This window comes from Wolffia australiana, chromosome 4, assembly GCF_029677425.1.
Source record: "Wolffia australiana isolate 7733 chromosome 4, ASM2967742v1".
In the NCBI taxonomy this organism is placed as follows: domain Eukaryota; kingdom Viridiplantae; phylum Streptophyta; class Magnoliopsida; order Alismatales; family Araceae; genus Wolffia; species Wolffia australiana.
The window spans coordinates 22,716,193-22,737,076 of NC_135838.1; the positions used below are offsets into that span (position 1 = coordinate 22,716,193).

Here is a 20,884-nt window from a genome sequence, read left to right on the forward strand (position 1 = left end):
GGACTGTCGTCCATCCTGTGCGTCTCGCACATGCGCGTGCTCTCAGCGGCCAGCATGTCCAGCACACATGGGCCTCCACTAATCCGTCATACTTGAGCACTGACGAGCACACATATCATAAGGGCATTGGCCTAAAAGATCAGGGTTGGGCGTCATAACCTGCAGTGCGTGTTGTAGCAGTCACACTTAAGGATTCAATCTCCAAATTGTGAGTCCAACACATATACATGTCCCAACATTTAGCACGAATGATGTAACATGACATGCCCTAATCGGGCGGCTTGTGTCACACCACAAGGAATGGGAGAGAAAAGCGAAATGTAATGAAGTCAAACCCAATTAAAAATTCAATGAGAAGTACATGAGCCGATCGTCTGGTCCAAACGTATGTGCAGATAATGACATAGGAAGAGGTCCAACACAAACGACTCCCAATGATCCGAGTAATCAGTTTGAAGGCGAACAAAGAGGGGGGACGTTCACCGTCTGTGAGCGTCCACTTCTGTTACTGTGAATGATATTGATCCAACACTAAAGATAAAAGTTCTTAACACAAATTCGATGACTATCTGTATGACTCGAAAACACTTGGCAGCGGAGCAGTCGAAGATGACACTGATGAAGATAATAATACTGCAAAGTAAAGGGGGGAGAAGAGGAGACCTGCAGGCTGGGTTCCCTTGTCGTGGCGGGCACAATCGTCTAGTAAAGACAGGTGTCCAGGGTGAGAATTCTCCGATCGAGGGTGACACTAATGATAGTTGTGTGCGAGACCGGTTAAGTGTGGTCTTCATGCTGAGTCGAAGGGAAAGAAAAGAGAACCAGTGGTATCCGATGGTGGTCAGGCAACCCCGTAGGATGACCAGTAATACACAAGAGAACCCGTGGGTGCACCCAAGGTCAATTGGTCTCAAATAGCAGGGAATTCCATCTTGGCCACGTCGAACTCTGTGGGGAATCGTCAACATTCGTCGAGTGGTCAACGTTGAGAGAAGATCTCCCACGAACGGTAAACCTCGCACGATCGTCTGCCAATAGTAGCTTGGATTGATTCGTTGTCAATAGCGGTCACCGTAATGTATACAAACCCGATCCGTGCAAAGTTGACCACGAGAGAGGAGTCGAGCAGCGGCTTGACAAGTCCGCGGAAGTGTCCTCTAACTGCGGAGGAAGAGTGTAGGAGATGTGTAGCCTTTACGTGAGCGTTGAATAATCGTGGCGGCATCAATCCTAGGATGGTTGGGAACAGTAATAGGGACCCATAATGAGTTAGTCGATAATGGTCTCAACAGTCATTGAGTAGAGACTATAGGCGCATGGCACACTGAGGTGGCCTGGGTGGTGCGACCATTGATGATGGCGACACTCGGTGGCAAGGCGTCATTCTGCAACGATGGTTACAAAAATGGTGAGTAGAAGAACCCGTGGAGGCAGAGATGTCGCTGTCTTCTCCAACTTCGTGGCATGGCAGTAGAGAAGTTGCCCCCGTGGAGCGTTGGAGAATATGGAGATCCTATAAACTTGGAGTACACCGGCGAGCGTTTGGCTAGGTTAACCTAAACGGGAAACATGCGCAAGTTCCTCTATGGGATAGAGGGTATGCAAGGGTTCCACCACGAAAGAAGAATTCTTCTTCTTTTCTTTTCAAAAACAAAAAACAACATCAATAAATGCATTACCACCCACCGTCGCTAGGTAGTGTTTGTCCAACCGATATCCGTCCGATATCCGGTATCAGACAATCGATATCCGATATCCATAAAAAAACCAGGACGGTGTCTGATATCAGATATTGGATGACATCCGTCCATTAGGTGTAGACGGATATCGAAGACAGATACCGAAAGGGTAAGGATGATCCGGATATCGGATACTGGATATCGGCTTTCTATATCCGGATATCGGAACCCGTATCCAGATGTTGGAATCGGTATCCAGATGTCGATATCCGGTATCGACATAAAAAAATATACTATTCATCACCTTCAATGATTTATTTTAAATCCAATGGCATAAGTTTTTGATACGTTATCAACCTCGGTTAATATATACAGTGCAAGATCTTTATTTTCTTCAATATGGGATAACAAGATTCGGAGTTTACATTAAACTTCGAATCCTGTTATCCCATATGTAAGAAAGTAGAAATCGTGCGCTGTATACATTAAACAAGGTATAATATTTATTAAACAATTTAGTAACATATCAATAAAAATTCAGTATATTTTAAGCTGGTTATATATATAATATTTAAGATATTAATAATTCGTCCAATAAATAGAGCCCAAAATTTCTATTTTCTTCCATATGGGATAATGGATTCGCAGTTTGATGTTAAACTCAGAATCCTGCTGTTATCCCATATGGGAGAAAAAAAAGTTCGAGCTCTATATATTAAACGCGCCACTTAATGATTAAAAAACTCCTAACTACCCTCTTCTGCATGATGATTCGTCTAACTTCTGCTTAATAATTGATTAAATTATATTTTTATACAACCCTTCTAAGTTGGATATCAGAATCCGATATCCAACACCGATATCCGATGACGTCATCCTCCCCCTTGAAACGTAGGCGGATAACGACATCGAGATGGATATCGATATCGGATATCGTCATTGTAGCAATTGATATCCGATACCGATATCCGATATCTGGATATCAAAAAAAATGGATACCTGAAATTCCCTTTCCGGTATCCAATACAACATCTGGCCCAATACCGTCATCTGGTACCGGTATCGGGACGGGTGAACACTATCGCCAGGAATGGATTTCCCCCCCTTAAGGTGCAAACTAAATCACCCAAACATGTAAAAAAATACGGGGGAGGCTCGTACACATGTAAGAGAGGGCCTCCCCACTGATGGATTGCGCCAGTCCCTCCATCAAAGACGTCCTCGGAGCCGCCATCATCATCATTGACGGCCCCGCCAGTTCACGTCCATCCTGATTGACACACCAAGGCAAAGGTGAAAACACCTGGGTTCAAATACCCCGGGTGAAAGCACATCCGCGACTTCTAATGTTTTGATTTTTTCCGGCACATGCTCGTCATGTTTGTTGTTTTACTATATTTTTCATGTTCATGTTCGTGTCACTATTTGTCGTGTGATTTTTGTACCGTATGATTTTCATGTCTTGTCAATTTTTTTTGTTTTAAAAGAGGGCTCCTTTGTATAAGGACCACCATGTTGGACCCTTTTAAAGAGAAAATGGACCCTTTGTAAGGACCCATCATGCCCTCCCTATATAAGGGCATGATGGGCACCCTATCGTGTTAGCTACGTTTGTTTTGTGAAAGAATTTTTTCTTAGGTAAAATGCTGTTCATTGAGAGGTAGAAGAAGAGGTAGAGGAAGAAGAAGGGAAGAGAAGGGGAGAGGGAAAGGAAAGTGGATGCACCGCCAGGCTCTGTCATGCCTCACCAATTTTCTCCACCCCCTTCCCATTGCCCTTGCATGCATTTGAGCCACGGCAGCGAGCCACCACTTTGCGCGGTCCCCATCACTTGATCAACCTCCCCGTGTGACCTGGCGCAACGTCACAGTCGCCCATCATTGCGCCAACCCACTCACAGTCAATGCGACCTGCATTGCCTCAGATCATGTGCACCGATGGGACCTTGTTGTGGCGTCAATCCAGCCACTGTGACTCGTGCGGATCCGATTGGTCATGCCCCAGCTTTGCACTCAATCCACTCTGTTCGTGGTTGCACCTTCAGCATGCGCGCTTCACGTCGCCAAGCCGTCCATCGGTTTACGCGGCCCACAGTCATACTCGTCGTCAGCGCACGGTATCGCACTCTTACTTTTTCCGCGACGCACTACGTTGCACCGACCGCAGCCATATACACCGGCCTGTGCGTGTTGCTGTTCACCTTCAAGCGTGCATGAATGCCGCACCGGTCGTGGTCGCTTGCCTCGTCCATGCGCGCAAGCGCACGCTTGCTTCCGTGATATGCCACACTGCCAAGCTATACGAGCCATCCGCACATGTCAAGCCGTGCCTGGTGCCATCTATTGTAGCTGCTGCCGTTGCCCTGCTGCGCTGGACACAACATCCACGTATCATCCCACGGACACCGCTTGATGAGCCTTCCTCCCGCCGACCCATTGTCTCGGTCGCGCCATCAGGCTACGTCTATCGATCGTGCCGTCTTGTCACTGCAACCCTCGCTTCTTCATCCTCAGCCTGCTCTGCACCTCGCTTCAGCCCCGCGTCTACACGCCCACTGTCAAGCTATACCGTGACATCTCTCGGCACGCCTCGCCAACCCAGCCCATACCAGTCTGCACTAACGAAGATGCCGACGACGAGTGACAACAACCGACGAGGTATGCCATTCCCCATTGCTTGTCATTTACATTATTTTCTTTAGTATATCTTCAGCTGCACTCCACCGCACTCGGGTTAGATTAGGGGAGAGTCTATATTGTTAAAAACTCCGAATTGAGTGAGTCCTTTGGTATGGGTCAAGCTTGACCGTTATGTGTGAGCGCCAACAGAATCATTTTGTTCGACACTATAGTCGCCATCGTCGCTATGACGAGGGTCAGAAGGTCACCATCATCATCACCGTTCGCCTGCCATGGAGCTTGGAGCTCGGCGAAACCCAACGAGTCAGGGCCTGCAAGTACTTCCCACCTAGGACATTGCACTCACGTAGTTACATTCCCTTAGGGAATTATCCGTTGAACGACGTCGACGATGATCGACATCACTAATAGTTCAAGGACGACGAGAAAAGACTAAAACGACACAAAGATGAGGCCCGTACACAAGGAATGGGCCGTCATAAAACCACCAAGAGACAGTACACATAAACAAATACTACGAATGCAGTTTCTCAAACCTGGTACCAGAAATTCAGGTTCTTCACATCGGATCGGGCTCCGTGACATGGCTGATGATGAGTCTGGACGTGCTCGACTGGATGGTCCTCCATCAACGTAGGCCTCGGTGTGGGAATGACACGTACTTCATCTTCATTGACTTCGTAACATGAATCAGAATCTTCATTGACTTCGTAACATTCAGATGCATCTTAATTATCTTCGTAACATTCATCTTCATTGACTTCTTCGTAACATGAATCTTCATCTGAATTGCTCTCGCTTACTCGCTCCTGCTCCTGCTCATAAACTCACGCCTTCGTCGCTTCTGCTCATAAACGCTATCGCTCGCTCACTTGGGTCTTCATCTTCATCTGAACGCTCGTCTTCATCCTCATATATGAACCGCTTCTGCGCCTTATTAAACGTTATAAAGTTAAAGTCATTAAAAATAAGGTTTTTTTAACATAAAATGTTATCTTTAGATTATTATCCGCTGGATAACGTTATGTTATATTTTCACATAAAACAAACGCGCTACTGATTGATGGATTTATTACTGGTATAGTAGTACAACAGAATGTTACCCGGGGCCCCCTTCGGGGTCATTTGGCAAGCCCCTTATGTAAACATAATCTACTAAAGAAGCTAAGTTACACAAGTAGTGAGTTTTAGAGTGACCAGCAGGTTCTGATTTACAAGAAGAGTTGGCGACCTAAAGTATTGTTACGCAAGACGGCCTTGATTCAGTATTTCAATAGAACAAACAAACAAGCCCACTAATAACTTAGATAGTGGCCCTTACACTTTGGTGTAGTTGACCCTACCTATTGATTGACTCAAGGCTTGTCTGACTCAAGTTCGGAAACTTAGAACCCTTCCGTAGTGGGATGTAGGCTTCAGTGGTTTTGGTACTTTTTCACCACTAGTTATGATTTAGTAACCTACACCGGCAGGTCAGTAGTATAAGCAAACACTAGAAAGAACTCAGCGAGCGCTCATGCTATGTTGTTAGCCTTTTCAACTGAAGTCGAGTAGCGCCAATTGATAGCTGATAGAGCAGATAGAGCGCGGAGCCCCGAGTCTAAGCAAGCAAAGCAATTAGTTTCTACCGTCATACTCACAGTACCAAAGGTTCTGATTTCTCAGAACAGAAACTTTGTTATAGTTACAACGGGTGGGTTACTTTTGAATCGACAGTAGCTACGAAAGGAGGAAATAGCTCAGTTGGTTAGAGTGCTGGTCTGTCATGCCACAAATCGCGGGTTTGAACCCCGTTTTCCCCACCCAACCCATTTGGTCTTCACTGGAAGTTTGGCATTCAATACAAGTATCTTTATCCTCACCTAAGTAAAATTCCCCGCTCATAAACTCACGCCTCACCGCAGACACAGAATGAGTGGAGATTCATTTATAAAAAAAAGAAATAATAAATATAATAACCTTGCTTATTTATTACTTGCGACTTTAGGCGCGACTTTAGGAGCGGCGAAGAAAAAGTCTATGACGACGCGGGGCCAAAAAAGTCAAATTAGGTTCTGACAGAATTCAAGTCTACAAGAAGCTGCTAGAGCTTTAGCCATTGGACCACATGCTAACTAAATAGTTACACTTTCTTGTTTGTTCTTCGAATTACGCTAGTGGTTGGACTTTAGGTTATGAAGTCAAGAGATACTACTTAAGTCTTCCCATTCATTCCTAGCTCTTATCCCTAAGAATTAAGGGAACCAGGTAACCTATACGAGAATGAAGAAGACATTTCCAACAATCAACTTCCCACTGATTTTTTATGTGCCGACGATTCTGCTAGTTTAGAAAGCAAGTCGATAGAAGGACAGGGGTCGCTAGGTTATGAAATAATTGACTTCGTAACTTTCATTCAGAAAACATAAAATCTCCCCAAACCTACAGTCAGTTAAAAGCCAACCGCTCTACTAGTGAGCTACTGAGGAACTATGGGTGATTCGATCTCATAAAATGCAACTCCCGTTCTCAACCCACGAACGGAGACTGAATTCATTGACTTCGTAACCTTTGTAACTCCCTAACTTCTTCGTAGTGGCTCCATTCCATGCTTATAAGGTTCTGGATGAATGGCTCTATTTCATTATAAGAAATCTATATCCCAATTCCATTATGTAAACATAATCTTTGGTATCATTGACAAGTAATTTATGGTCTTTTTCTTTCTATATATTATTTATTTATATATGAAAGTTAAGAAAGAATATTTATTAAATTTAAGAAAGAATCATATAATAATCGAGAAAAAAATGGTTAATTATTTTTTTAAATCTTTCTTTACTTTTATTTTGACTTTTCTTTCTTTCAGAACATTCTTCAAGAACATATTCTTTACTTTGCTGCGTCATTTCTGCTCATTTGCACGCTCCTAAGCGCCCGCTCGTAAATGCTCCTAATGTCACGCACGCTCGCTCGCGCCTTCATCTTAATATATTCACACTCCTCGCGCCTTCATTTTCATTTGAACGCTCCGTCGCGCCTTCATCTTAATTCATGCTTACATCTTCAGATTCATCTTCACGCTCGTATGAATCCTAATATTCACGCTCATCTTCATCTTTATCTTCACCGCTTCCGCGCCTGAATCTTCTAAGTGTGTGGTTAAAAAAAAGTGAAATATGAAGGTTCCTAAGGAACGATGATGCGGTTCTAACCAATGCAAGTGGGAAACCTTATCTCAATCTGAATTAGCATCCGAAGCTAGGAGGGAATGGCAGTACGCAAGCGCCTTGCATTGCTTGGATTAGGTGACGAAGTTAGGGCTTACACCATAACATAACTCATTGATCTGATCTTCTATGCCATCGATAGAGAGAGCTTCGGATCGAATGGAATCTCATCTTTATCTAGTTATGCGAAATCCATGCAAATCTATTTGGTTCTTAAATCATTTTTTTGTTCGCTCCCGCTCCTAAACGCTCGTAAACTCGCACCTTTTCTATAACACGTCTCGCTTTTGTCGGTATCGATCTGACACGAATGCTGGTGATGCTAAACCGATTGCGCCAAATAAGCCGGCCCGTCCCTGCCTCTGTTACGGTCTATTCTGATGCCGGCCCGTTCCTGTTGCATCTGTATATAGCTATTAATAAACACTTGTATTCCTTTTGTAAGAAGAGGCTTTCCTTACCTTAGTAGCTGGCACCTTTATCTGAGCTTGGTTCTGTTTCCCGATCTTGATCCGCTAACGGATATGCTTTGGTCTTTCTTATTTCCCAGCTGAATCTGAACTTATAACTCAATGAATGCTGAACGGTTTGGTTCTGGAAGAAAGAACGAAGGTGATGCTAATCATCGAAGGTGATGCCTGGTACGAAGTCTGAAGGTTTCAAAGGGGCGAAGTGAATAAAGAACTGAGGCGCGATGGAGCGTTCAGATGAAGATTCAGATGCGAGTGAGCGAGCGGCGGGAGCGGAGCGAAGAAGCGACGGCGCGAGCAAAGGTTATGTTATTATTCACATAGAAGAAACGATGAAACGTTACGAAGTCAAAGAAGTTAATGATTATAAAGTAAAACAAAAGAAAAGTTTAGAAGTAAAAGAAAGAATGAAACTCTCCCTAATACGCAAATGCTTTTGTCTTTTGGATTGGTTAAGCAAGGTCCGAGAAGAACAACCTATATCCTTGCAGAGGTTGTAGTACTCCCAGCTTACACAGCAGGGGCCCGTTTATAGTCCTGGTTCCCACTACTTACGAAGGTCATTGTTAGGTATGCTCGCTATATTGGTATGTTCATAGAGAGCAATGATTTTAGAACCGAATATTCTGGTTACGAAGTCAATTTAGATGAAGATGAATGAAGAATTAAAAAAAAGGAATCTTAAAATTTTTAAATGGAACAAACTTCCTTTCCGAAATCTTAGCTCTTCTCTTTATTATTCTTCTAGTGTTACTTTACTGGGCCAGAAGATGTAAACTGTGACCTCTCCAGGTCGTACGCCTGGAACAATATCTCGTACAATTTTGGATATTAAAAATATTTTTATTGCAAAACCTTTCTTTCCACTTCCGTTGTTCAGGTTCTGAGGTCACGTTACGAAGTCAATTCATAATATGCAAATGAAGAATTCACAAAATAATTTTAAGTCCCAGCCCGCTTTTTTCCCACTAACCAATTATGACCATCGAACAAACTTGGTTGACGAACATGGTTTATGTGCTGCTAATGTAGCGGCTTGTCGAGCATTTGAGAAACTCACACCATCCATTTCAAATGGGATTTGTCCCGTGGACACAAGAGCAATCCAACTTCAAATTGTACAATGTACAATCTTATGTACAATCTTAGATAAATAAGCTAACAAGTGCGTCAAATAGAAATAAGTAGTATTCATTCCATATTAACCTTTAATAGAAATCTTGATCCTTAAGCTCCAACTTCAAATTTCAATTCGTGATTTGGGTTTGTGGGATTGTCAATTAGGTGGATGTCCCGAAAGAATGTCTCAGAGAAAACACCAAGAACATAATTCTGTTAAGATCGGAATATGCCGAAAGGTAAATAAGACACCTAAGTACCACCAAACTACGTTGAAATCCTTTCATTGTACCTATTAAATTTGTGGGATAAGTTTTCTCTGAACAATTTAAGTTATCTGAGATCATCACTAGTTACTATTGCATCATATACAAAAGTCAGAATAGCCTCTTCATCATGTGCATGATGGTTGAAATAAAATGTGCGATCTTGTGTATTTCTCTAAAAAATTTCCAAATCAAGCTGATGGGAGCTATTTAAGTCTTCAGCCTGTAATTTATTTTCTAAAGCCTCCAAATTGTTAAATGCAATATATCTTTTTCATCCAGGGGTTCCATTCATGTTGATTTCTTCTTTAAACTTTCAGAGTAGAAATTTGTCATTGATATCTTATTGACGAAAAGTCAAAGTTCTATTATTGGAAACGGACATGATAATCATTACTTCATTTATCTTCTCCTCATGAACTAATTTTTCAAGAGAATCTCTTCCATAAATTTGAGTGTATCATTTTTCAAACAATCAAATTTTAAATATTCACTTTCCGCATTAAATTTATATTTTATTTTAAATACAAAATTACACTATTCGGCTTATTTCCTTTTGGAAACATAATTAAATCTCAAATGCCATTTGTTAAAAGGAAATTAAGGTCATCATCTAATGCCTTTTTTCACCATAAATCCTTTGATTTTCCCTTCACAATATTTGAGTTTTCGTCTTCTATAAGATGTGTGTAGAAACATGTGTTAAATTTTAATACACAATCATATGATGAATAAATTATATTTAATCATATGTTTGATGTATATCTTTGATGAGTCTCTATGAGCCACTTATATATCTGGGCATTAAACATCCACATTAACTTCAGAGTATTGGATCTCCTTTTACTTCCCTAGATTGTGCCGCTTGAAATATGAGTGGATTTCTTCATCATCCAACCTGAAGGAAAAAAAATTTTGGAAGAGCAAGATAATATAGGATAGGGCACTTAATAATGACTGACATTGGTATCAAAATTGGATGCCCTACATATATTTATACTCTTAGAGAAAAGTTCATAGCCCAATAAAAATTGCATAAAACCCCCTAAACTTATCATATTCCACCAATGCTCAGAAATGGTGCGTGTGCAACTCTCTAAGCCCATGCATCCATCTAATGAATAACTTGAAGGGCCCAATAATAATTATTGGCCAACCATATTAATATAACATATCAACATACAAATTAATTGATAAACGATCGATTTAGCCCAATTAATAAGCTGAATGTTCAGCTTGTGGGTTGATAAGATGCACTTCCTTTAGATGATACAAAAGAGGAAGTCAAATATTTATTGTAACCTTTGCCATCATTGGTCACTGTTTATATAACCCATCATCCATGCGATACTTCAAAATGGCTTTAGGCATAGTTAAGCATCAAACGATTACCGATCATTCTAGTTAGTCCAAACGCATGACCGAAATCTTCAGAGGTTATAGTAATAAAGTGTCAAGAAATATTAGACAGTATACCTTATGATAGTTTCCACTATGCTGGACAGGTATTTAACTATGTCTTGTTTCTTGACTCAATCTCCTCTTACACCAAGGGAAAATCACCCCATCTTGACCACTCAATCACCTCTATAGACTTTTTAGTATATATTCGCTAGGACTGACTACGATTTCATTGTTAAAAATGCATGGGTCAGAATCAAAACGCAACAATCATCTATAAGCTATCTTTGTTGTTTCAGGTCTAAGAACCACTCAAAGATATTTAATCTCTCAAATGTGTAATCATTGAAAATATTATAATAAGTATACAGAAACGAATAGAAACATACCAATAAGTATATATATATATATTATTTCATCTGCTCATCCTACTTATACTTTATCCACTTTATAAAATTAATATCATTTCTATATTTAAAAAATAATAATATACGTTTATACCAAAAACAATTCATGATGTCTAGAGTGACTCAAATAACATGAAATGTGAATTTTTTTTAAATGCCTTACTATACCTGGGCATTAGTTGGAACTAACATATCTCCAAAATATTCTTTATTGTAATTGACTTAAACTCACTCTAGTTAGTAAAACTAATAATAAGTGATCATATGGATAATAGTTATTTAATTATATCATAATAAAAAATGAATATAGTTAATGTAATTCAAGTTTGATTCTAAAGTAAAATAAATATCATTCTTCAAAATATCCTAGTGATCCGAATAGCCTTAATTTTTTAAGTATGTGGAATATCCTAGTGATCCTAGGCACGTGACATGGAGTATGTGGAAGAGGGAGGAAGATTGACCATTATGAACGTGATTTTTTCGTGTTTCATGTTTTTTTTGAAATTGGTATTCAATTTGAAGATTCATCATTTTTAAAATTTAAGTTAATAATTTTTTTATCAAATTTATTAAATCAAAATCCATATTTTTTATATGATCTACTTTGTAATTTTAATTTATTTAATTTAATTTTTAGAATTAAGAAACAAATTACAGGACTATCAATAAAGATATATTTTTCAAAACTATTGGCATGAATAAAAACCTATTGACATGTAGACACATTCTACTGTCTCTTGTAGTGTGGATTTACTGTGCACAACATAATGTACAGGTATGGTGCTCACAGTATCATTGCACAACATGCTTGAGTAGGGTTATGCATGAGCGTGAGTATATTTTCTAAGGTCCCTACATGGGATGCACAAGAACTATATACAGGAGCAGTGTAGCTTTTTTCTGTTTCATCAAGGAATGCATTTAAACTATGAGTTGTAACATAAAAAAATGTTTCTCAAATCAGTAAATATATGTTGGGATACCACAAGGACATTAAAGATCTGATGCCCTAAACATGATTAGATACAACAAAGGTTTTTAAGTCCCTAGAGATGGGTGTTTATTGTCTAAACCATATACTCTTGTGTTCTACATGATTATGATAGTATCCATTGAAATTCTGACCCCATTAGAAAATTTTCATTTTCTCCCTTTTCATACTATATCCACGTTGGGTTAATGAGTGGGAGTAGTTTAAATGAATTTGACATCGTTTAACATTATTCACAAGTCCTTATTATTTAGTATCTCCAACAATATAATTTTTTGTCATTGTTTTCATCCCAATCAGAGCATATGAACACTTGGATAAATTCATGTAGTTGTTGGATGAACATTCGCTCCATGCCAGTGACAAAGTGTTTCTTTTCACATTCATAGTTTATCTTAGGATAGGTATTCACCATTGGAGTAGCAACAAACTCAGAGAGGATAACAACTGCATAAGACTGGCCAGTGTGCCTTAACCTTTGATATCTATTTTCATGTGGACCCAAAAGGATAGAAGGCTCTCGAATGCCTTAAATAAGCTCTATCACTACCCTGCTTCTAAATCTTCTGGATTTCGTGAGTTTATCGTGGACACTAATTCATTCAACATATGCACGGATGATGTCTTTATACAGGAACGATAATAACATGTTAATTAACATATGAGTATCATGGAATGATTATATGAACCAACATGAAATCTATTTTTAGAGAGTTATTCTGATTTTTTTTGAATTTTAGGGCATTTGTATGGATTTTTTCAGCCATCATGTTCATGAAAAAAATAATTTTCCAAGTTGTATTTTTATATATATTTGAAGAGAGACTATTTTTAAGTCATGACATAATTTTTCATTACAAATATTTTTTAAAGAACTAATGTAATACATTTAATGACTTTTCCAAGTTTTAGTGCCACACTGGCATAGTGCCATATGAATGAAAGAGGAGGGAGAAAATTGGATGGTTGAGAATGATTCAAGTTTAAATCATAATTTCTGGTGATCAAAGAGTTTTGGGTTGAACTTTGGAAAGTAAATTCAATTCCTCCTCTTTTCATTCATAGATCTATAATTAGAACCTTGGATCAAAGACAATCTTGAAGTCGTTCCTACTCTAGTAGCCCGGATCATGATCTATAAGTTCTCTTGTTCCTCTTTGTTGATTGAAGTTACAAAGCAAAAGAGATGTGGCGGGGCCCTTCCCTTGTCACAAATGGCCTTGATCCTTTCAGAATGTAAGGATCCACTGTGAGTCTTCTTATGCTTCCTTCATTGTCCTCTTCTCAACATCCGTCCATCCACACCCATCCACATACATATCATCCACACATATCAACCATCTACATTTTATTTATTTGTCATCAACATTTGCCAGACCAACTTATTACATTCATTTAAATCCATATAAAATAATTGCAAATATTTATCTTAAATTGTCAACCTTCTCATCTCATCATATTTTTAACTAATAAAATACATTGTCTCATCCCCTAATAACCATATGAAATGACATTAAATTTCTAAAATAGTTCAATGCGGAGATAACCCTTGCTCATCACGAACTACTCAAATTATTTAACTGAGTGAAAGGTCGAAATTTTTTATTTAATAACTTAAATAACAATGACAAATTATTGAGTTCATGAACTGGCCAATGTCATTCTTTGGGTACACACTTTCGCTGATAGCTCATGATCATTTCACATTTGAACATGAACATGAACTTTTGGCTTTGGTCCTTGTTCACAGGTCAATGCAGTGTCATACCTATTCCCCATATAGGACTGTGCAGTGCTTGCTATATCCCCCTATTATAAGATTAGACAACATTCAATTTTAAATATGAGGACGACGATGAAATACGCTAGATCATCTAAGCCATTTGGACAGCAGTTAAAGGTCTCTACATTGACTCCAACTGGGTTGCCACAACCACTATCCACAGCACAAAGCATATGGGAGGATATTTTGGAGGACTTCCCAAGCCCTGCGATTTGATACTACCCTACAAGTATGGACAATCCATTTGTTTGAAGTATCCAATCTCTGCGAAAATGTCGCAATCAGATTCCCCAAGTGGTCAGACAAGAGTTGCTTTTGACAAGGAAAGCAATTCTACGAGCATAGTCTGACAAGAGTCGTAGACTATGCAGGATACTTACTCCCTTTAACTGCAGTTTGTTATACCACCCTGTATTCAATGGCCAGGTGGAAAAGATAAACTATTGTCTTGAAGCGTATCTCCGCTGCTTTAAGGGCGATCAACCAAAGAGGTGGAACAGATGGTTACATTGGGCAGAGTTAAGTTACAACATTGTGTATCAAAGCAGCCTCAAAATGTCTCAATTTCAGGAAGTCTGTGAATTTACATTATGTCTTGGTCAACATTACAGGGAGTATTAATATGATTCAGAAGAAGATGTAAGAACACTGCTCATGACACAAGGATACACTCTCCCTTAATGATGCCTGGCCCACTAACTGAGCACCCACAATCAAGTGCAGCGACTTTATAAGCCCTTCTTCTCTAACGAGGAAGAATGGTGAACCATCACTTCCAAGGTGAACCATCATTGTCTCCTAATCATTTCTGTTCTTCCTCCTACTAGCTCAGGAACATCTCTTCTTCTCATCTTCCCAGCTCCATTTTCATTAATACACTAAGGCATCGGAAAAATCTAAGTTCTTTTGGACAATTGACCTTTCAAGGAGTGCATTGATGTGAGATTCAGCACATCTAACCTGTTGGAGAAGTCAAAATCAAAATCTACCATGACGTGAATAATCTTTAGATTAAATCTACGGGTTCCCCAGAGATTGTGCAATGTTCATCATTTCTGCCATCTTTTTGCTCCTAATGTTGATCAACCTTTTTACTTCTCGTCGGGTTACTTTACTGCCAGCAAAACATGAAACTAGCCAAAACGGTACGACATTATTAGAGATCAAGGCAACTGCCACGAAATTTTAAGAAACCTCACTCACGTCTTGGTTTAAAAGGTACCTAAACGAAGCTAAAATTAAGAAACTTAGCTTCATCTCTTGCCCAAACCCGCAGTTCCTGCTTTGATTTGGATGTGGACGTCGAATTTGGACATGTCAAGATGGAAACAAGCTAGAACCAATATATAATGAGAGTACGCAGGAACCATTAAAATTTCCACTTTCCTGTATACCAATCTCTGCTTAGAACACGAAGGAGAACCAGAGAAATTCTATCTCCGCATTCTTGCAATGTGAACCTACTAAGTGCAAATTTCACGACCTTGCAAAACATTTCTAACCAGTGGAATGTGGCGCTGACGAGAAAACGGGGATCATCTCAATCGGCGATCGAACCAGAAATAAACTATACACGGAGGCCGATCAAACTAACCGGAATACAAAGATTAGCCCTAATTTCGTCGTGGCAAAGGACATAATCAGCACACAAAAGATTCAGCATTCGATCGCGTACCTTCACATCAAATCAACCCTTCCTTGACGGGCGTTCCTCTTCCAGCCGGCGGCCGAGCTCCGCCAACTGAGCGCGGCTCCATTCTAGAAGCAACGTCGCCTCCGCCAACTGCCCGCGAAGCGCCACCAGCTCCGCATACGTGGCCGCTAACCGACCCATCGACCGCTGCAACTCCGCCACGCCACCAACGATCCAACGGTCACCCTCGTCCCGCCGCCCCCCTTCACCTTCCTCCTCTCTCCCATTCCATAGCCGCCCTCGACACATCCCTCCTCCCTCCGTCCCCTTTCACGCGATACGACTTCCGATTCGGCGTTCAATCGATTTATATAACATTTAACGCAGATGGGTCGCGGCCCAATAACGAATTCCGCTCCTGAAATAATGCCAAGAAACGCGCCCATTTCATTTCAGAGCCAGAAGAACAAGAACAAGAAGAAAGGCCGCAACTTTGCAAAAACTGGAGGGCGGCAGCCGCTACCGTCGATCTGGGTCGTCAGCGTTGACCTCTAATCGACTTGGGTCGGGTCGCGGCTGACCATCGCGGCGGGCCAGCAGAGATGGAATCCAGCGCCGCCGACGGGTTCGGGCTTCGGACCCTCCTGGCTCGGGTCCGGCTCGCCGGCCGGTGGGGAGAGCTTGAGCCGCTTGCCGGAGGGTCCGATCGGCAGCTCGGTGCAGGCGATCGCCTCGATGTTGTACCGGCTCAGCTCGAAGTTGGTGATCGCGTTGACTCCCCTGAACTTGATCGCCGCGATGTCGTACGCCTCCGCCGCCTCTTCCTCCGTAGCTGCCACAGTCAACTCTTCGTCAACGTTGACAAACATAACCTTGACTAATGGTCAAACTCTTCATCACTTACTGAACGTGCCCAGGTACAGGTCTTTGTTGCCCGCCACCCGGCCAATCCTGGCCTGCCACCTGCCGTGCTGGTGATGCCTGCAAGCACCAAACAGATAAAACAAGTTTCAGAAAAAAAAACACAAAAATAATCAGAGAGATGAGCCGTTGACTGGGTTTGACCTCGTGACTCCCCTGTAAACTGATGCTCCTCTGGAGAAACCTGTGCTCTTCCTGAGTAAGAAAGACGAGAGAAGGGTGAGAAATTCATCTGTAAGATGTCAGATTAAACGACAAACCCAACCTCCTCAGGGAGGCGACGAACTCCTGCCGACTAACTTCTCTCATTTCATCCATCTCTTGCGCGTAGTTTGATATCTGGGCAAGAAATAACGAAGCTGAGAATCTCGTAGAAAGAGAGTTAGAGAGAGAAAGAGAGAGTACAGGGAAATTGGTAGCGGCAGTAGGACCCCAGTACTTCAAAGCCGCGAGATCATAAGCCCTGGCGGCTTTCTCCTCTCTGTCGTACCCACCTGCGAATACCCACTTCGACAAAATCAAAAAAACACCACCGAGTATAGACCACGGCGCGAGAGTGAAATCAATACCAGAGAGAAGGAACACGCACCCAAGTACACTGCAGAGGAAGCGAAGCACGCGCCGCACAGGTTTCCATGCCGCAGAAGGAAGAAGAAAACAAAGATTTCAGAAGAGGCTTTGATGAAATGTCTTCTAAGAATATCCTGACAGAGCTAGATAGATCGTTATGGCAAAGAGGTTTGTAGGTCTGGTGAGCTAAAAACCGTCAGACGGGCTTTAAATACAAGGGGGGGGGGGGCCTGGACATGGCAATCCAGTCCTCGGAAAAAGAGCTTCTTCACCCTCTTCTGCAAGCAAAGGCCAGTGATGATTGAATGAACCCAGTATAGACGAAACGAGAGGGATTCCCGCCGCCATCATTCTCCCCTAGAGATTGATTAGATAATCTATCCTTCTATCTATCGGCCAGACTCTGACAACTCGGTCAAGAACAGCCGTAAATGTTAAACAGTGAACGCACGGCCAACACCTGGCCGTGATTTTATGCGTGTTCTACCGCCTCTCCGGAAGGTTTAGAGAGAAACCCAGATAGAGTAGAGAACAGACAAACCTTGGCGGCCTTTGCGCTTCACGCCCTCTCTAACGCAGGTGTTATCCCAAAGATGCGCCTCGTACCGCCCCGTCCACCTATGCCTGGAGAAACCAATAAGCCGCGCAGAAGAGAAACACCCGAAGAAGGGGGTTGGCAATGGCGTTTACTTGCCTCGTTACGCCACGGTAGGAAGAGCTTCTCTGTCCCGTCGTGCCCATAAGGGCCACGCTTGCCGGGGGGAGCTTCACGTCCTCCAGACTTAGTTTTTTCGCGATTTGATTCTCGCTGTAGAAGCACTGCGCGGGAGCCACGGCGGCGCGGGGCGGCGACGGCGGCGGCGTCGCGCGGCGCCCGCTGAGGAAGTCTTCCAGCTGCGGCGGCTCCGCCGCCGCCTCGAACGGGTGCCAGTCTGCGGGTGCAAGTTCATGAAACCATAGCCAAAAGAAAGAGCGAAAGAGAGATGGAATTTACCGACGGGACAGTGAAGTAAGTAGTTGTGAGAAGAGGCGGGGTCGTCTTCGTGGGGGGAGCAGGGCGACGCCGAGTCGGCGCCGGCGGCGGCGAAGGGTAGGAACCAGCCGTTGTATCCGCCGGCGGCGCCGCCGCCGAGCCTGCAGTTCAACGGGCCGTCGCCCGGCAGCGGATAGAACATCTCCGGCTGAGGGTTCGAGAAGGGCTGCCAGTTATACCAGAAGAAGCTGTCCGCTTCATTGCAAACGCTCGCCCCGGTCGTGTCCTCCCCCGCCATGCTCACTTCCGCCATTACAAACAGCAAACATAAGCCTTATCAATCAAATCAACGAAATAAAGAACAAGGAAGAGGGGTTTTGTATCGTTGTTCTTACCGGTTTCTTCTAGTTCTTCGGGAGTTCAGGCGGATGAGGATTTCAGGCTGCAGCAACCCCAACCTTCCCCCTCTTCACAAAAAGACGGCCCACTCGATCTAGAGAGAGAAGGCAGTGGACATGCAGAGCAAGCCAAGACTTTGATAAAGAGACAGCCTGTTGAGAGAGATTGTCATTGTCGACAGATAGAGGTAGAGAAAGAGAAGGGTATAGCGAGACAGACCGAGAAGAGATATAGATAGAGAGAAGGGTAGAGAGAAAGAGAGAAGGGTAGAGAGAGAGAGACAGAGCGAATGGATGAGAGAGATGGGTAGAGAGAGAGACGGCGGGTGGGAAGGAAAGAGGTAGAGAGGAGACAACAATGGCGGCGCAGCTCTTTTACACCTCGTCGGCGAAGCGGTTCATGGGCGGAATGACGTAAATACCCTTGTTTTGTTTATTTGTTACAAGGACAAGTAGGGTTGTATTGGGGATTTATGTCGGGCGCGGTTATTGCACCTGCTCGCCTACCCCCTATGAAGGATGACCAAATCCGTCTTTTCACAAGGGTATAGTCCCTGTGGAAGCGTCGCCGGGTTTCCCGCCTAGCGCCGCCGCCGCCGTCATGGCTGGCGGAAATTCCAGATTTGCCCCTCCCATTACCTGTTTAAGTGGGCCGCGGCCCGCAACGTAACGGACCGCCCATGCCCTGACGCACGCCCTTGTCTGCCTCCCACGTGTCTGTCCCGCACGTGCGGCCCCAGAATTCGTCCCTGACCGTCCGATCTCTCTCCCCACGTCCGCCCCGTCCGATCGGTGGAATCCTCCAATTTTGCTGAGGTGGTCTTATTTTTTCACTTGTCTTCGAACGTATTTTCTCCGTATATTTAACTAACCGTTGTCAAGATGTATTCTTCTTCTTCTTCTTCGCGAGCTAGTTTTCCGGCGGCGGGGTTGGCGGAGGCGTAGCGACCCATCTCTGTAGGGCGAGATTCCAGTCATCGCTTAGTTCATCAATTTGTCGTTATTCTTCACCTTGGCGAACTCTCTCTCCCTCCTGATTCGCTTTATTTCGTCAATTTGGATCGCGATTTAGGGTATGAATGATCTCCAAATAGACTATTTTTCTACCAAAAAAATTAAGTAGATTGGTACCATTTTTCTTCCCCACTTCTTGATTTTTGATTTGGTTATTAGGTGAATCTATGGAGGAAGCGGAGAAACGGAAGGAACGACTAAGAGCGGCGCGGATCGAGGGTTCGCAGCCTGGGACTTCTTCGGATCGGTGGGTTTCTTCGCCTGCTCATCTTTTCAATCCCTTGACTCAGACACCTGCCTCCTCGACCAATTCGGACGGACAAACAGGCCCATCTCCAAGATTTGATTACTACACGGACCCCCTCTCTGCTTATTCTGGTAGCCGAGGCCCTCCCCGTGGACATCAACGGCAAGAAAACTTCTCGCCAGGTTACGCTCCCGCGCCATTCCCATCACCAGGTAGTTGATTGCTTTAAACCTTCGGAATTTGAAATTCAGCGTTTTGAGAAAATTTTCGATTTTAATGATTCAGGTGGCCGTGGGTTTCCCCGAAACAACTTTCAAGGGCACCAATTCCAACAGCGGAATTTTCATGAATTTTCGATGCGTGGTCCTCCGCAGGGGCCTCCCTGGAGAAATCCTCAAATTGGGGTGCGACCCTTTTCATCAGATTATAACTCAGTTGGCGTGCCTCCCATGCAATACAGAGGAGTAAGAGGAAGCAGTCAAGGTTCATATCATGGCAGAGGCTATGGAAGACAAGGGGGCCATGGAAATTCTTCATATGGGAGGGGTGGCAGAGGGCGAGGTAACAGCGAGTTTGCTTCTGCTAGAGAGAGGCCGGACCTGTTTGCCAACAAGATGATGGTGACAGATCCTTGGAGAGGAATGGAACCTGTTGTGGGGTGCATACTTGTGCCTACGCCTAAAAAGATGGGTTCAGATGATGCCAATTCCTGGCTTCCATCGTCTATTAGAATGAAGAAGGTTAGGGTTGAAGGGGCTGCTTCTGAACCTCGCTCTCATGTTAGCTTGGCCCAGTCCATTGCTCTGGCCTTTGAGGAGGCCGCTGCGGCTGAAGAAGGAGCTCTTTAGCGAGAGGTCTCCCTTTTCCTTAAGGAATTAAGTTCTCTGTAAGCTACTGGCAATTGGGGTAGTTGTATTTTTTTCTCATTTTAATTTACTTTTTTTATTTGTTTCTAATCGGCCCTTACTGTCACATATTCCACGGTCCTGATGTCTAGTCTACGTTAATTTCTTTCATAAAATTCAAAACTGTTACCGGCTTTAATGTACTGATGGCCAGTCTACTTCATTTCCTGGATTAGTTCGGCGCATGCACGTCCATGGCACGTATCCTGATTACTGAAGTTTGTGATCAATCTTCGGGAGTTTTTTTCTCTGTTTA

The 20,884-nt window shown here is 42.9% G+C and overlaps 2 protein-coding genes across 5 annotated transcripts; one reads left to right on the top strand and one right to left on the bottom strand.

The window, feature by feature from the left end:
- Positions 1-15,502: 15,502 nt before the first annotated feature.
- On the bottom strand, positions 15,503-18,823 carry LOC144702435 (AP2-like ethylene-responsive transcription factor AIL5). 2 transcript variants are annotated; one of them, XR_013581249.1, is made up of 11 exons: positions 18,460-18,822; positions 18,086-18,367; positions 17,786-18,023; positions 17,633-17,715; positions 17,111-17,119; positions 16,927-17,015; positions 16,787-16,860; positions 16,666-16,716; positions 16,505-16,581; positions 16,093-16,432; positions 15,503-16,018 (listed from the first exon to the last, which is right to left on the bottom strand). XR_013581249.1 is itself a non-coding variant. In XM_078574475.1 (11 exons), exons 2-10 carry the CDS (start codon positions 18,360-18,362, stop codon positions 16,152-16,154), a joined length of 1,179 nt encoding a protein of 392 aa, XP_078430601.1. In that variant the 5' UTR covers positions 18,363-18,367; positions 18,460-18,823; the 3' UTR covers positions 15,503-16,018; positions 16,124-16,151. The 2 variants fall into 2 exon arrangements, 1 of the variants encoding a protein (XP_078430601.1); XM_078574475.1 differs by having other exon boundaries at positions 16,124-16,432; positions 18,460-18,823.
- A 524-nt stretch (positions 18,824-19,347) lies between these two features.
- Positions 19,348-20,679, top strand: SIC (hydroxyproline-rich glycoprotein family protein). Of its 3 annotated transcripts, none has more exons than XM_078574478.1 (3): positions 19,348-19,535; positions 19,636-19,905; positions 20,009-20,679. In XM_078574478.1, exons 2-3 carry the CDS (start codon positions 19,644-19,646, stop codon positions 20,569-20,571), a joined length of 825 nt encoding a protein of 274 aa, XP_078430604.1. In that variant the 5' UTR covers positions 19,348-19,535; positions 19,636-19,643; the 3' UTR covers positions 20,572-20,679. The 3 variants fall into 3 exon arrangements, with proteins under 3 accessions (XP_078430604.1, XP_078430602.1, XP_078430603.1); XM_078574476.1 differs by having other exon boundaries at positions 19,349-19,535; positions 19,636-19,935; XM_078574477.1 differs by having other exon boundaries at positions 19,352-19,419; positions 19,636-19,935.
- Positions 20,680-20,884: the final 205 nt, after the last annotated feature.